We start from the raw sequence: 16,323 nt of genomic DNA, 5'->3' as shown, positions 1-16,323 counted from the left end.
CCGTAGTCAAACTGGCTCTATAAAAATTGCTTCGTGAGTACCTTAGGATTCTGAAACATATATTTTTGGATACCACACATATTAGTCTCTAAATAAAGTCTTGACCCGACTACAATAGATCCCATAATATTGGAGATATGGATCTTTAAAGTTCATTTTTCATGTTTTCGGCAGCATATAACTCCTAAAGGAAGCATTTGTGTACCCAGGTTGGTCTATACTTTCAGCCTTATCTTGATGTGAGGAACCATCTTCTCCGAACGTTGCCGGTGTTGTTTTGAAACACCCGATATTCCAGAACACAAACAGCAAATTAATTATTTATCAGAAAATATAAAACCATAAGCGAAACTCAAAACACACACTCAAAAGTACACTACGTACTTTTTCACTCATCCATATCTTTTCCTCCTTATCTGATGAACTAATTAGCGAAAGTAAACATTGAGTACTTTTTGCATTGTATACGTAGCGTAGTCGTTAAGATCTCTATCTACCAACTGAATTCCGTCCCTGATGAAGAAGTGACATTTTATTCTTTATATCTTATTCCAATGCAATTCTGAGATTCACTCGACTTCTTGGGTGCCCATGGCTACCTGAGGAAGTTGAGGAGGCCGAATCGAGGGGTTATCTGCATTGAAAATGAAATGAAGTTTTTGGGTTTTACGTCCCACGATTATGCCGGTTAGGCTAAAGGAGACGGTGATGATGAGAAATGAATGAAATGGTGGAATGAAGAAAGTGGGAGGAAACGGAAGAACCCCGAGAAAACCCACGCACTCGGTGTTTGTCCACCACAAAGTTCACTTGGCGGGAGCAGGGTTTGAACCCGAGACCCCAAGCACTATCTGCATTGATGTTCATCAGTACTGTAATAAGATAATTGGGATCCTTGACCTTCACACACAGTCCTTGGGTCTTTATTAATCAAGGAGTGTCCCGAAATATATATATACGGGGTGTTTCAAAACAACACCGATAACGTTTGGGAGGTGTTTCCTGACACCAAGATAAGACAAAAAGTATAGACAAACTTGGGTGCACAAATGCTTCCTTTCAGAGTTATTGGCTGCCGAAAACATGAAAAAATAAACTTCAAAGATCCATAGCTCCAATACTATGGGACTTACCGTAGTCGGGTCAAGACTTTGCTTAGGAACTAGTATGTGCCCTATCCAAATATCCAAGTTTCAGAATCCTGTGGTACTTTTGCAACAATTTTTATGAAGATAGTTGGTGAGTACTTCAAGTTATATGCTTGTGGCCAAATTCCCTCTATAAAAATTGTTGCGTGAGTACCTTAGGATCCCAGCTCGCGCCGTGTGGACTTCATGGTGAACAAACACCGTGCTCGTGGGTTTTCTCGGGGTTCTCCCGTTTCCTCCCACTTCTTTCATTCCACCATTTCACTCATCTCTCATCATCACCGTCTCCTTTAGCCTAACTGACATGACCGTGGGACATAAAACTTAAAGATTTCATTTCATTTCATTTCTATCTCTTAACAGGTGTTCCAGGTGTTCTAGACCTAGTGGCAGTTACACCTTTTATTTATTCACGTGATTTCCCAGTTTGCCTCACGACGCTAGGTTGACGCCGTAAAATGGAATGCACCGGGTGGAAATCGAACCCGGGACTAAGCGGACGTGAGTCAAACGGTCTAACCGTTGAATTATAGAGACCCCTGGGAATGTGAGCAATGAGACTATTGCCCCCGTCAGGAAAAGTGATTGTAGAATAATCACATACACACAATATAAGTAAAAGCAGATAAATTTAATATTAATAAATCTTATATAATTTACAGAATATTAAAGTTATATTAAACTAATCTCTATTTACTAAGCAGGTAACATATGAATAATCTTGCAAACAAAATTGGAACATTTAAATCTCCATTCATTTCAACATAGGGGGTCGCGGTGGCTCAGTGATAGAGCGGTCACCAATGGTGAATGCGGTTCTTGGTTCGACCCCAGCTCGCGCCAAGTGAACTTTATGATGGGTTTTCTCGGAGTTGTCCCGTTTTCTCCTACTCTCTTCATTCCACCATTTCATTCATTTCTCATCATCACTGTCCCCTTTAGCCTAGCCAGCATAACTGTGGGACATAAAACTTAAAGATTTCATTTCTTTTTTTTTTTTTTCGTTTCAACACAGAGAAAAAGAACGTTTTTCCCTATGAATGAATAAACTAAAAAGAAAAATTAAAGATAGCGCCAGCATTTATTAATCTTAATTAAATATTGAATGGTGTAGATGAAAAGTTCTAATAAGGAGATCCAGAATTGAGATCCCACCCGCAACCAGACCCTCACTGACTAGCTTTCCAGTGTTCTTCCGAATCGAACTCGAAGATTACTGACAGTACTTTTAAATACATCCACCTGAGTCGAATTTCCTTCTGAAAATGATTTCCCTGTCCCTCATTATAAATGTTTTCAATGTGGCATTATAATCAATATATCTGAAAACTTTGATGACACAATAATTGTCTCGAGATTTTCATGTGGGGTATTCTTCATTAACAAAACTCATCCAAATATATTCTCTCTCTGTTTTCCTTATTCTTAAATTGTAGTTCCATTGTTGTATGTCGAAATATGTAGTAATACTCTTTCGAAAGATGGGAACACTTTTATCGAGAACACATTTTTCATTTTTGGCATTTATCTAGTGTGTACTATTCTGTCTCCTTTGTTAATTCAGTATCTTTGGTATGTAGTTTTCTTCCTTACCATTTTCAAATTTTTCACGGTCAATGGATTTTTTTTAAATATATATATATATATATATATAATTAACAGGCAATCACTCTGAAATGTTGTCGTTGCTTGGTTGTTTTGTATTCACACATTTTAAAAATCAAAATGATTTTGTTAATTTCATAATTTCTTTTTTTTTTCTTTTTCTTTCAAAGAAAAAAAAATAACCTTACGTTTTGTTTTTTATTTTACAGCATGCATAATAGAACTCACAATGTAGTTATTAAAAGATTTGTTTTTCTTTTTTATTATATGTGTAGTATTCAAAAATCGTGAATGGACTTTTTTTTTTTTTAAACTTACCACTATGTTGAATGTATTGACATCATTTGTAATAATGATTCTTTTTATCTTTAGAGAACACAAGTTGCAGCAGCTAAAGCGTCATGGTGGAATGCCCGGTATGGGATCTGGTAGTGAAGAAGAAGCAGGACATTCAGGTACATACAATATGTTAAAGTTCTCATTTTATACTACACGCACTTATTTATAAATAACTGCAAACCGATGTACACTCATGTTTAAAATGATTGTCGCATATCTATAACTGTCTTCTTGTAAGAATATAAATTGATAATGATTTTGCAGGGTACTTTTAATACTGATACTATATGTATAATCGGGAAATGAATATTTGTGGTAAATTTCATAGGAAAAGAATTATAAATACGAAAATTAGAATGAGCAAAACAAAGTGTTGCTAAATGGACAAGAAAGTTTTATTTTCGTTTTATTGTTCTTATTTACTGTCCTTTTGACATGAAATTTGTCACATACATGTCTTTGCCGATTATACGCATACTAACATTATAAGAAATACCAGGTGAATTCGTTATCAAATTATATTACTACAACAACATATTTATAGAATTTTGGACATGAGTGTACGTACCTTGTGTTGTAAGACTATAATTGCGGCACTAGTGAGAATTCCTATACCTTTTTTAAGTCACTTTACCTTGGTGATAAAGATAATAGTTATCACTGACATTTTGTATTGTTCTTCTACCTATTCTGAATTCTTGTGCACTAACTTGCACTGTAACAATTCACAATGGATTATGTACTGGTTCTTGCACAGATTTCATTAAAACAAATATATATGAAAATCAATTTTGATGGAATTTGTGCAAGAAATAGCATGTAATTTATTAATAATTTAGTTTGATATTGTTACAGTGTGTGCACAAGAATTCAAAATTCAAATAGAAGAACGCAAAAAATGTAGATAACACTAGAAATTTCATATATATATATGGCTCGTAGAGTCCACAATAGAAGAGAGTGAATTTTTATCACTCTGTTGCGAGCGGTGATAATATAAGCAAAAGGGCTAATATTCACCGAAGGAAACAAACCACTTCTCTAGGAAATACTTTCGGAAAACATTATCTCCATCTTGAGCCTAGTCACAATTCCAAAAGGATTTAAAACATAGGGAGAAATGTGGATGTTAAAATTGATTAAAAAGGATTTAAAATATGCGAAGTATAATTCTTCTTGTCGGACATAAACAGATATTAATGGTAACTTACTTGTCCCTGTTCACTGTTGTCCACTGTTTTTTATTATTATTATTATTACCTTCTAGTCTTTTTACTACTTATTTCCGCTATCTGGAAGTTTTACATCAAACCAACAAAAATGTGTGTGTAAAAAGCAACATAAATTTTCAACAAATAATATATCAATTTTAACACATGCTTTCTTTCTATTTTTGTTTATAGGTTTAATATGATATACACAATGTATTGTGATAATTAAATGCAATGTGATGCTAAACGATACAGCATGCAGTATTGTCAAGTGGGTCAAGAAAAATAATCGAACGATCTTTACGTATTTTTTGGCCATATTAAGTAATTTCTTAATTGTAGCCATTAAAAACATATTATAAATATAGTTATGCTTTTAATAATGATAATGAAATCATTTCAAAAATATAATAATAACAGGACCAGGTTTGCTGCACATGTGCACATTAGGACATCTTACCTTGAGTAATTCAAAAAAAAAAGCGTAGAAGTGACGTAATGTATCGCTGGCCCTTCCCATGTTTCCGCACTCAACCTCAAAGTCAGTCCGCACGCTAACTTACTGGATAGTACGGATGCCTTTGATGTACGATGCTCGATTCCAAGTTTGATCGAATTTCACTACAGCAGGCTGAAAGAAACTGTACATCTTACATTTCGGACCTAGCGTTCCGAAATTCGTACATTCTTTTCTGTCATACAGATCAAATTATAAACTTTTAGCTCAAACAATTTAAATTATCTCACCTTCTTCCTATAGCTGCTCCCTGTACTCGTTTCTTGGAGGCTTATTGCGATCGACCCAAGGAATTAGAAACAGAAATATCCACAATTCAAATCATATGTCTGTATTAAGTACACACATTTTTGTTAGGCTCTGCCAGGCTTGTGTCGCACAGATTGGATCGACTGGAAAAATACAGTATTTGCATTCCCTAACGAATTAGAATTCATGCCGCAAGTAAAGATTTTTTTTTTGTCAGATTGTTTCGGAGATAAAACACTACTTTAAAATAGTATTAAAACATCATTTAGTCATCATTTTCAAAGATCCATGAAATTTTAACAATTGTTAATCAAATTATGAATTTTATTTTAATATATACGTACATAAATTTAAAGAATTTGCTGAAATTACCCGAGATTTAGGATAGTTGCAGATCATTTAAGACCGATCAGTGATGTTTAAATCATTAATCATTAATTCATGTATTTGGTTTTGATAGAAACAGTTTTCGATTATGAAAATTTCACTTTCTAACATTTAGAAACAAGCGAAAAGTTCAGACTTCTAACAGAAATCAATGTTGTTAACCTTAGTAGAACAACTTAAATATATAAAACTTTGAAAATTAAAGCAAATATTTTTAGAATTAGAGATTGGATATATTTGTTGTTATCAATTAGGCAGTGGAAATTAGTTAGTTATGTGAGTGTATACTTAAAGATATTTTACTTATTGTTTAATTCAAGTAATTTAAATATATTCGTAAAAATACTAGTATTAGGTTCGTCTTTCAAATATACTTTAATTTTTCATGATACTTTTTTTTTTCTAATATTGAATTTGAAACTTACATTTGAATTCTGATAATTCACTTCTAAAAATAAATTCAATTTTATCATTTTGTTTCATCTTTAAAACACTAAGTTTTAATGTGTAAGAAAGGGGAAGCTTTTTTTTTTTTTTTTAGCATGTAATCATCTTGCTGTCTATGTGTGTGTAACTTTAACAATGCATTGTCATTGAGTACTTAATTTAATTAACGTACATTGTTATTTTGCGTTTAATTTAGTATAAAAATCTACTACATCTTCTGTAGCAAGCTCTTTCCTTTTTTCTCTTTTTTTTCTTTTTCTTTTTAACTACTCAAAGATTTTAATCGTGATTACGCGAAATTTGTGTTGTATAACTAAAAGTAATATACATTTTAAAATCTTAATAACGTTTGTAGACTTTTATCTCGTACCAAAGTTAGTTATTTGGGTAGTCTTGACCTCTAAGGTTACCATATATACACAGGGTGTTAGTGAAACTAGATTCGACAAATTATAAGGAGTGATCCCTGTATCAGAATATGAAAAAAAAAATTATATGGACACGTAAAGGCACAAAATTTAGTATACGGAAAGTTTTGATTCAAAATTACTAACGTATCATTCAATTGTAGGGATTTAGTCTGGCTGGCACCGAGGAAGAGAAAGGCTATGTTTAAATGTAGAATATACAAGCAGAAAACTTGATATAAAAGGTCATTTTGTTTTGTCTCACACAATATAAATATCTCATTTTACTAATATGAATTTTGGAAATTTTATCCCAAAAACGAGGGAAAGAGAGGGAGAAATCTTACTATTGTTTCATGTATACTTTGAATCACTGGATGTGTAAAAATTAAGGATGTAATTTGGTGTTATTATTATTATTATTATTATTATTATTATTATTATTATTATTATTATTATTATTATTATTATTATTATTATTATTATTATTATTATTATTATTACATGTAATTCTGAGTTTACTAAGTTTTGTTAATATTTCGGCACAGGCGCTGTTGTAAAAAGTATATCAGAAGCACTTTTTCCTTCTTCTAATTTGTATATTAGCAAAAAGTTTGCTCTTTCTCTTAGCTAATTTGTAAGTCAACACTTGTAGATCTTCTACTACAGTGGCATCAGCTTTCTTCACTTTCTTTAGTGTGTAATAAGCTATGATATTTATGGTATCGAGTATTGTGTATTGGGTCGTACTTATTGCAACATGCCTGTTCTCATTAAATATGTCGGCATTATATAAAATGTCTACATAGCTGTAAGAACAACCATAATGTAACACAAACTGTAATTACATACACGAAACATCCAAGTGTCAATAAATATACCACATATAGTTAGGTCAAACGTAGTAATAATTTATGAAATGAAGTAATATTTTTTAGTTTAACGTCCGATGGTTATGCCCTTTTCGGCTAAAGAAGACACATGCTTAATGGAACTAAATGATTGTCAAATCAAGTTTTTGTGCTCTTCCACCCTGAATCGAACCCAAACCACGTCGTATCATAAAAACAGACGGACTAGACACTAGATCATCGGGAAAGGCAGTAATACTTTGTGTCATCATTTATAGAAATTCCCCTTGTTAAAAAAACACTGCACCAGTCATGTTATTTAATATGTCGTCTAAATGTCATTCATGTTTTGTTGATTTTACTTAGTGTAATAGCAGAAAAATGAAAGACGAGGGAAAATATACTAATATACGACAAATAACAAGTACATATCCATAAAAGTAAAACAAATCAATTACAAATAGAAATTAACTTGAATTTGTGTCATTATTTACGAAAATTTGTAGTGCTGGAAAAAAAATAGAACACGTCCGCGATGCTGGCGTTAGTTACTACAAGTACTCGCCCCGCAAGGTTACCCTAAAGTGTTGTCAATTTATCTTTCTCTGAAAAAATGAAATAAATCATGGAATCCAATAATTGCTAATTGATACAAAGATGCATATTTCCTAATTATAAATACAATATTCTCGTATTTTAAAGCATCCAAGAGGTAAAGTTTGCGTAGTTTCAAGGCATTACTCGTCTCGTACTAAGCTCATTTGAAGAAATACTTTCTGCCACATAAAAGACATGTTATATTAAATTCTTTATTGATACATGCAGTAGATTAAAAGTGATGTGATGAGTTTAAAATTTACTAGTAACATTGATTTTATAAGTTCTTTGTTGATTCATCCAGTAGATTAAAAGTGATATGATGAGTTTAAAATTTACTAGTAACATTGATTTTATAAGTTCTTTGTTAATTCATCCAGTAGATTAAAAGTGATGAGTTTAAAATTTACTAGTAACATTGATTTTATAATTTCTTTGTTGATTCATCCAGTAGATTAAAAGTGATATGATGAGTTTAAAATTTACTAATAAGATCGATTTTGTAAGTAGTAAAAATCTTTGAGTGTTTTGTATTTGTGATTGTACAAGTTTTTATTATTATTATTATTATTACACATAAAATCAGAAGAGAAGAAAAATCTTACTATCAAATTTTAAACTCATTTGATCATTTTTAATCACAGGGTAGACAAATAAAAGAAAAATCATACATCGTGTGTTTTATGCAGCAGAAGTTTTCTCCAGATGCACTGAGAAAGAGTGGATGGTCTCGAAACTGTTCTTAGATTCTGTCTTTTAGATATTTTAAGATAAAAGATTTTTTTATTATTTACAGCTAAATAATAGAATATTGTTTACGACAAAAATCCAAGAAAAATAAACCTTTTAATTTATCATTTACATGCTGTAATCAGTATAATTAAGCTGAAAAATGTTTTTTATTTCTTATTTCAGGTGAAGAAGAAACAGTTTCTTTTATTGATATTGCTCCAAATAATTTATCCAAACTCCCTGAAAAGGGAATTCTTAAGAAACCTGGTCCCTATGGGACAGTGGAATCAAAGGACAAGTGGGCCGAGGACTCTCAGTCTGACAACCAGGAAGTGATGTCACAGTCTGACAATAACCTGGAGTCGGATGGGGGACCAATCACGGAAGTTGAAAGAACTCTCAAGAGCTTAAACGGTTACCACGAGGATATCCTAGAAGCGCTGCGAAACGCTGCTTCCCATCGTGGTACTAGTGCAACTAGCTTGAGTGACGAGCTTCGAAAATCGATATCAGATGGTTACCCCGAATATGCAAGTGAGTTTCCATTGTTGAAAAGTAGCCAAGAGAAGTTGGCAGACAGTGCAGATGAGGACACCGTTCCACCTTGTGGACCTATTAGAATTCGTAATTTGGAAGATCTTATTCGACAATTAGAGCACCACTCATCGCGTCATATGAGTCCGAGTGGTTCCGAAGACATACGAATGTCAGAGACTGAGGCAGATCGTCACTATCGCCTTGAATCTGCCAGCTGTACAGAATCTCAGGGGTGGGTGCTCTCTTAAGTGTTTCTTTCTACAAAATTCAGTCCTCACACTTTTTTTTTATTTGTGGTATTTTTATCCCTCTTCTTTGGTTTGGTGTGCGACGAAACATACGTAAATAAATGGTGTTTGTGTGGCAAGATATTTTAGATCTCAGCATGCTGCATATCTATTCTTACCTTTTTTTTTTTTTTAGAAAAAGTTAAGTTGTTGTTTGTCCTTTTTTATGTTTTTGTAGTGAACTGTTTGATTTAATCTAACAAAATTAACTAGTATATAGTTTTAATATACATATTTTTTTGCCTTGTAACACGTTTTATCAAAGTTTTTTTTTAATGGTAGTTATTAAGGTGTGGTGGAAAATCTGTTTAATAACTGGTTTTGCTTTTAATTTGTATATTTAAAAAAAAAAAAAAAACTTGTTTGGACTTTAAGAGCCTGACATTCTTAAAAAAAATACAAAATTTACCATTTTTTTCTTTTGCTTGTTTTATTTATAAATGAATATAATGAAATACAACTTATAACAATCAGAGATAATGCTATTCTACAACAGAAAATACAAATCTGAAGAATTTACAGTATGTTGTTTTGGTATCCTGTGAACTACTTTTTAAATAATAGTTGTACTTAGTTTCTAATAAACAAAATAATTTTTAAATACTGTTGTTAAAATTAAATAATAGTGTTATTTAAAAAGTAGTTCACAGGATACCAAGACATGATATGTAATCAAATGCAATTGAGTTCGTTCCTCTAGTCGCTGCCTTAACTTAAATTTCGGGGGAATTTTTATTCTGGCAACACTGTAATTTCTATGGATGGCAACACTAAAAATTCTTCAGGTTCATATTTTCTGTTGTCGAATAGCATTATCTATGGTTGCGGTAAGTTGCATTTCATTATCCCTTTTCACTTATGAATAAACAAGCAAAAAAAATGGCAAATTTTGTGTTATTTTTAGTATGTCAGGCTCTTAATTTTCGATACTATGTTTTTATTGTACTTATTCACTAATCATGTTCTATACTTAGCAATTATTTGTATGATTTTTTTAAAAAAGAAAAAAGAAAAGAAAGGAAGAAACTGTTATTGCTGGTTTGGTTTCCATAATATATCAAAGATAAATAAAAAATACGTCAAATGTAAAAAGTCAAGAAAATGTCAAATCTAAGATGCATTTGATATTAACTAAGTGGTAAATACTTACTAGCTATAATTTTCCAAGTGTTGAGTTTATCAACCAGTAAATCAAAATTAAATTGATTCTCAAATTGTAATACTTGTGGTACAATACTGTCTATAATTTGTTATAAACTGCTCATATTCAGTATATCGTATGCTATCTGGTTAGAAAGAAAAATGAACATTTGTTCAGAATGTTTGGTATTGTCTACAAAGCGTTAATGTTATAGAGAATATTATTTTGAATGGTGGAAGAGGATGGTTCCAAATCAATCATTCTATATACAAGGAAGATGCTATCAGATCATCTAAACCATCTATATGGATAAGAAGACTTCAGCATAGCAGTAATCGACAACTACACTAGTACCCGTACAATAATAATATTGAGGTGCTTATGTCATATTTCTTTAATTTTAAGATAATTTATCGACATGTTGCTCATTGAAACGTATTATTATTATCTATTTAGTGATGTTAGCTCAATAGTGTTAAAGTTGTAACCTAGTAGAAAATATGTAACAATTGAAGAATTGGCTAATCTTAAAAAGCCCAAATATTTGTCCAAATACTTGAAAAATTTTCAACAACAACAAAATAAATAAATAAAAATAAAGTTAGCCCAAAGTTAGGAAATTGTGTATGTTGGCATAAGTTGTAGGGTCTACATAACAGGAAGATCATAGTTGAGAGTTCTTTGTTGACCCAATGTAGTCCTTGGCAAATTGTTGATCACTCATTGTTGACGCAACGTTTTTCAGAATGTCATCTCTCATTGTTCAATCATTTGCTAACTTTGTCCCAACTTTTTATTTTTTTTTTTATTTTTTATTTTTTATTTTATTTTATTTTTTATTTATTTTTTTTTTGTTACTGAAGTACGGGGGCTCTTCGGAAAGTACCAGACGTTTTGGCCTATCGCGGCAGTGGGCGGAGCTAGAGTCGCCATCTTGGTTTCAGAATGTTGCCACATTCAGTACACATCCAACTGTGGTAGCGTGAGAACTGTGACTTTCTTACTGTGATTTCTGTGACGTGTTACAATGTGCACTCCAATAGGAAGTCCCTCTTCTTGTGAGGTGCGTCTTGTGATTAGGCTTTTGTTGGCAAGAAACCACAAGCCAATTGAAATCCATCGCCAACTGTGTCAAGTGTACAACATTGGATTAATGAGTGAAGGCCGAGTGAAGCAATGATGCAGGGGCGGATCAAGGGGAAAATCGGGGCGATCCCCTCCTCAGAAGAGGAAACTTTCTTATTTTATATACAAATAAAACCCATCCAAGAGTTTGGAGCTCTTAAAACTAGCTCTGAGTAGAAGCCCTGGATCCGCCCCTCCAATGGTGCATGTCCACACACGACCAAGCCGTACCTGAGAGCTCTTGGATGGTATTGGATGGAAGGTGTTCGATCACCAACCATACAGCCCGGATTTGGCGCCGAGCTACTACCACCTCTTCTCAGCGACGAAGACATGGTTCGCTACACAACGCTTTGATACTGACTCCAAACTGCATGCCGAGTAAGCTAGTGTTTGAAATCACGGGCATCAGATTTCTACCGCAACGGTATGAAAAAACATGTGCCACGGTATGATAAATGCCTTAATTTGCATGACGATTAAGTGGAAAAATAGCTTAAGAGTGTACCTTTCAAATGTATATAATACAATTTGATTTGTTTATTCTGTTACTTTTCTTTATTTCAAAACGTCTGTTACTTTCTGGACAGCCTTCGTATTTATTGTACGTACTGTTATATGCAATTTTTGTAAATGTAGCTCTAATAGAACAAACTTATTTCATTATTCCTTTTAATTCTATAGTTTTTACAATTAATGTTATGTTAAGTAGGAAATAACTCAATAAGAACAATATGCAGTAAATAATGACGACGACAATGCGATTAATAAAGTTTTGTCAAGAATTCTAAATAATAAAATATCAGGGATGTATTATGTTTGTAACTTCGGGTGTAAGGATTACAATGTAAGCATACATAAATATTATATACAAATAATAATAATAATAATAATAATAATAATAAATGCAGTAACAAATGTATATATATATATGCATTAACAAATGTATACAAATGTCCCACATAAAACCGGTAGACCTCACACACGAGATTCAAACAACACTTTAACAGCAACAATGAACTAACAATGAATAGATAATAGTAACATTAAACAGTTACCTGTTTATAAGAGATGCTGGAAGTGGTGGCCATGGGCATCTAGGCATCGCTGACCTCGTTTGATGGCATTACCAGCAACACACTGTAATTCTGTAGGCGTCATGTTGTTAATTTCTCTAGTAATGTTTCGTTTAAGATTGTTTATTTTGTGAGGATTGTCATCCATTTCTTTACATTCCTTGATGGAGCCTGTCTTTATGTAAAATTTCACAATATTAATTCACTGTTCCAATGCAAATTGCCCCATTTCTGTCACAAATCTTCCTTGCTATCACAAGTACTGATTCAACACATAACACATTGCAACAACTTAACAATACGAGATTATTACAACAACTGACGCACGAACAGACTTCTTCACTCAACTTTCCAATAAAATGCAGTGTAGCCAACTTTCGAGACAGTGTTATCCCCACAAACAAATTAACTAGAGATGATTAACGGATACGTGAGGCGTACCGGTTTTATGTGGGACACCCTGTACAATAATACAAGTAGAGTATACGAGTGCAATATTTTGAAAACATACATACTATAAACTGTCGAATAAAATGAAAAGAATATAATAGGAAATGTTACGGATATACAATAATTAATGCGTGTTTCTATAAACGATTTTATCTATTTATTCTGTATTATTTTGTTTGCATTTTCCAATCTGTTTTCTATTATTACTATATGATCCCAATATATCTTCTTTTTTCTCTTCCTCGCTCTTTCTATGTATACAGGGTGGATCATTTTTCTTGAAACGTCGTTGTAACTTTTAAGCTAATAAATAAAATTCAGTAAAATTTTGTAACTTGAAAATATCGACAATACATGATTTGATATACCACTTAATTGACAACCAAATATAAAGTTGTATTTTTTCAAATGGCACTACGTAAGATTATTATATGTTTCAAATCTACATGTAAAGTGAAAACTTATAATAACATATTAATTATTCAGTGTTACATACTAAGAGTCTAACAGTATCACAAACATGATAACTTTGGAGGCTTCTAGGACAGTAATAACTCAAGTGAGGTGGACGGGACAAGGCACATCCGAAGTCCTTTGGTGTCGAATACTATGGTCATGATATGTATTTCGAACTAACAGAATGCCCTTTCTTCGCACGGGAAGAGTCACCATCACCCCATTAAGAATACTAATGGGGACTGAATTTGGATATAAACATAATGAAAAATGTCACTGTTTATCTCAGCAACTCCCAAAACTATTGATTCGACACTAATATCGGTCATGTTCAATCATTTTTATACCTAGATATATCTCCCTCTTCCCCAAGTTGCGGGGCTGAATTTTTATTTAAACGGCATCGGAAGTGACACTGTTCATCTCAGTGACCCTGAAAACTATGGATTTGACACTAATAACGGCCATTTTCTATCATTTTTATATTTCACCCTCCTCCCATCCCCTAAGTTGCACCATCCAAGTGAAATGATAAAATCCACTTCAGGCTCGAATCTCATCTATGTTAAAAATTTGAACGAGATCGGTTGGGTGGTTCAAGGGTTATTAAGTCACATAGTTACTTTCATTTTTATGTATATAGATAAATAGGATTGAAAATTTGACTTTTCTTAAAAAGTTTTACTTCGAAAAGACTTAGATAAGTATCACTTCTAATTAAACATATGATTTTTAACTGGCATAAAGATTACAAGGTCGTTTATAACAATTTAACATTTCTAACCATTCCGGAGATATGAAAAACGTGAGCAGAGACTGCTATACTGCTTAAAATAGCGTAGTCGTTGCAAACTTTTTAAAACCATGTTTTCCTTTGCTTCTATAACATTATAAATAAACTCCATGGTTCTGGATAATCACACAGTTCTGACCAGAACAAAATGAATTATTTAATAGCTATACTTTTTTTGTTTCTTTTTTGGTACAGTTTTAAGGACCTAACGTCCTCTTCATCAGACATTGAGAAAAGACAGATGGCAGCAAATCTTATATCTTCCTCAGCCGTTACTAGCACATAAAGAGATAAATGAATATGCTAACTAACGGCTGAGGAAGATATAAAATTTGCTGCCATCTGTCTTTTCTCAATGTCTGATGAAGAGGACGTTAGGTCCTTGAAACTGTAACAAAAAAAAAAACGTATAGTTATTAAATAATTCATTTTGTTCTGATCAGAACTGTGTTTTAAATTATATAACATTACAACAATACTTCTTTCTTTCTAAATTCATTGCTGTGTTCCTACGTTTCTAAAATATTACAACAATACTTCTTTCTTTCTAAATTCATTGTTTTTTCCTATGTTTCTATAACATTACAACAATACTTCTTTCTTTCTAAATTCATTGTTTTTCGTATGTTTCTATAACATTACATCAATACTTCTTTCTTTCTAAATTCATTGCTGTTTTCCTACGTTTCTAAAACATTACAACAAGACTTCTTTCTTTCTAAATTCATTGTTTTTTCCTATGTTTCTATAACATTACAACAATACTTCTTTCTTTCTAAATTCATTGTTTTTCGTATGTTCCTATAACATTACAACAATACTTCTTTCTTTCTAAATTCATTGCTGTTTTCCTACGTTTCTAAAACATTACAACAAGACTTCTATCTTTCTAAATTCATTGTTTTTTCCTATGTTTCTATAACATTACAACAATACTTCTTTCTTTCTAAATTCATTGTTCTTCGTATGTTTCTATAACATTACAACAATACTTCTTTCTTTCTAAATTCATTGCTGTTTTCCTACGTTTCTAAAACATTACAACAAGACTTCTTTCTTTCTAAATTCATTGTTTTTTCCTATGTTTCTATAACATTACAACAATACTTCTTTCTTTCTAAATTCATTGTTTTTCGTATGTTTCTATAACATTACATCAATACTTCTTTCTTTCTAAATTCATTGCTGTTTTCCTACGTTTCTAAAACATTACAACAAGACTTCTATCTTTCTAAATTCATTGTTTTTTCCTATGTTTCTATAACATTACAACAATACTTCTTTCTTTCTAAATTAATTGTTCTTCGTATGTTTCTATAACATTACAACAATACTTCTTTCTTTCTAAATTCATTGCTGTTTTCCTACGTTTCTAAAACATTACAACAAGACTTCTTTCTTTCTAAATTCATTGTTTTTTCCTATGTTTCTATAACATTACAACAATACTTCTTTCTTTCTAAATTCATTGTTTTTCGTATGTTTCTATAACATTACAACAATACTTCTTTCTTTCTAAATTCATTGCTGTTTTCCTACGTTTCTAAAACATTACAACAAGACTTCTTTCTTTCTAAATTCATTGTTTTTTCCTATGTTTCTATAACATTACAACAATACTTCTTTCTTTCTAAATTCATTGTTTTTCGTATGTTCCTATAACATTACAACAATACTTCTTTCTTTCTAAATTCATTGTTGTTTTCCTATGTTTCTATAACATTACAACAATACTTCTTTCTAAAATTGTTGTTTTCCTTTGCTTTCATAGTATTACAATACTTCTTTCTTTCTAAAATTGTTGTTGTTTTCCTTTGCTTCTATAACATTACAACAATAATTCTTTACAGTTGTAATTACAAAATTTTAATCAATGTTGCAAACTTTTACAATGTTTATCATATCTCAGAAACCGTTTGAGATACCGAATTGTTGTAAACGGTTACGATCTTTGTGTTTATTGAAACC

The 16,323-nt window shown here is 31.9% G+C and overlaps 1 protein-coding gene across 13 annotated transcripts in view; it reads left to right on the top strand.

The window, feature by feature from the left end:
- The window catches only part of mmd (disintegrin and metalloproteinase domain-containing protein mind-meld), a 750,004-nt gene that overhangs the window by 656,379 nt on the left and 77,302 nt on the right, over positions 1–16,323 (top strand). For all 13 annotated transcript variants that reach the window (XM_081739572.1, XM_081739577.1, XM_081739571.1 and 10 more), the window contains 2 exons: positions 3,126–3,208; positions 8,674–9,259. In XM_081739572.1, the coding sequence (XP_081595698.1) occupies positions 3,126–3,208; positions 8,674–9,259 (669 nt within the window). The remainder of the gene's footprint in view (positions 1–3,125; positions 3,209–8,673; positions 9,260–16,323) is intronic.

Source organism: Thermobia domestica, chromosome 15 (assembly GCF_964235325.1).
Source record: "Thermobia domestica chromosome 15, izTheDome1.hap1.1, whole genome shotgun sequence".
Taxonomy (NCBI): domain Eukaryota; kingdom Metazoa; phylum Arthropoda; class Insecta; order Zygentoma; family Lepismatidae; genus Thermobia; species Thermobia domestica.
Note: the sequence above shows the minus strand (reverse complement) of the source record. Positions and strands in the feature narration are given on the sequence as shown.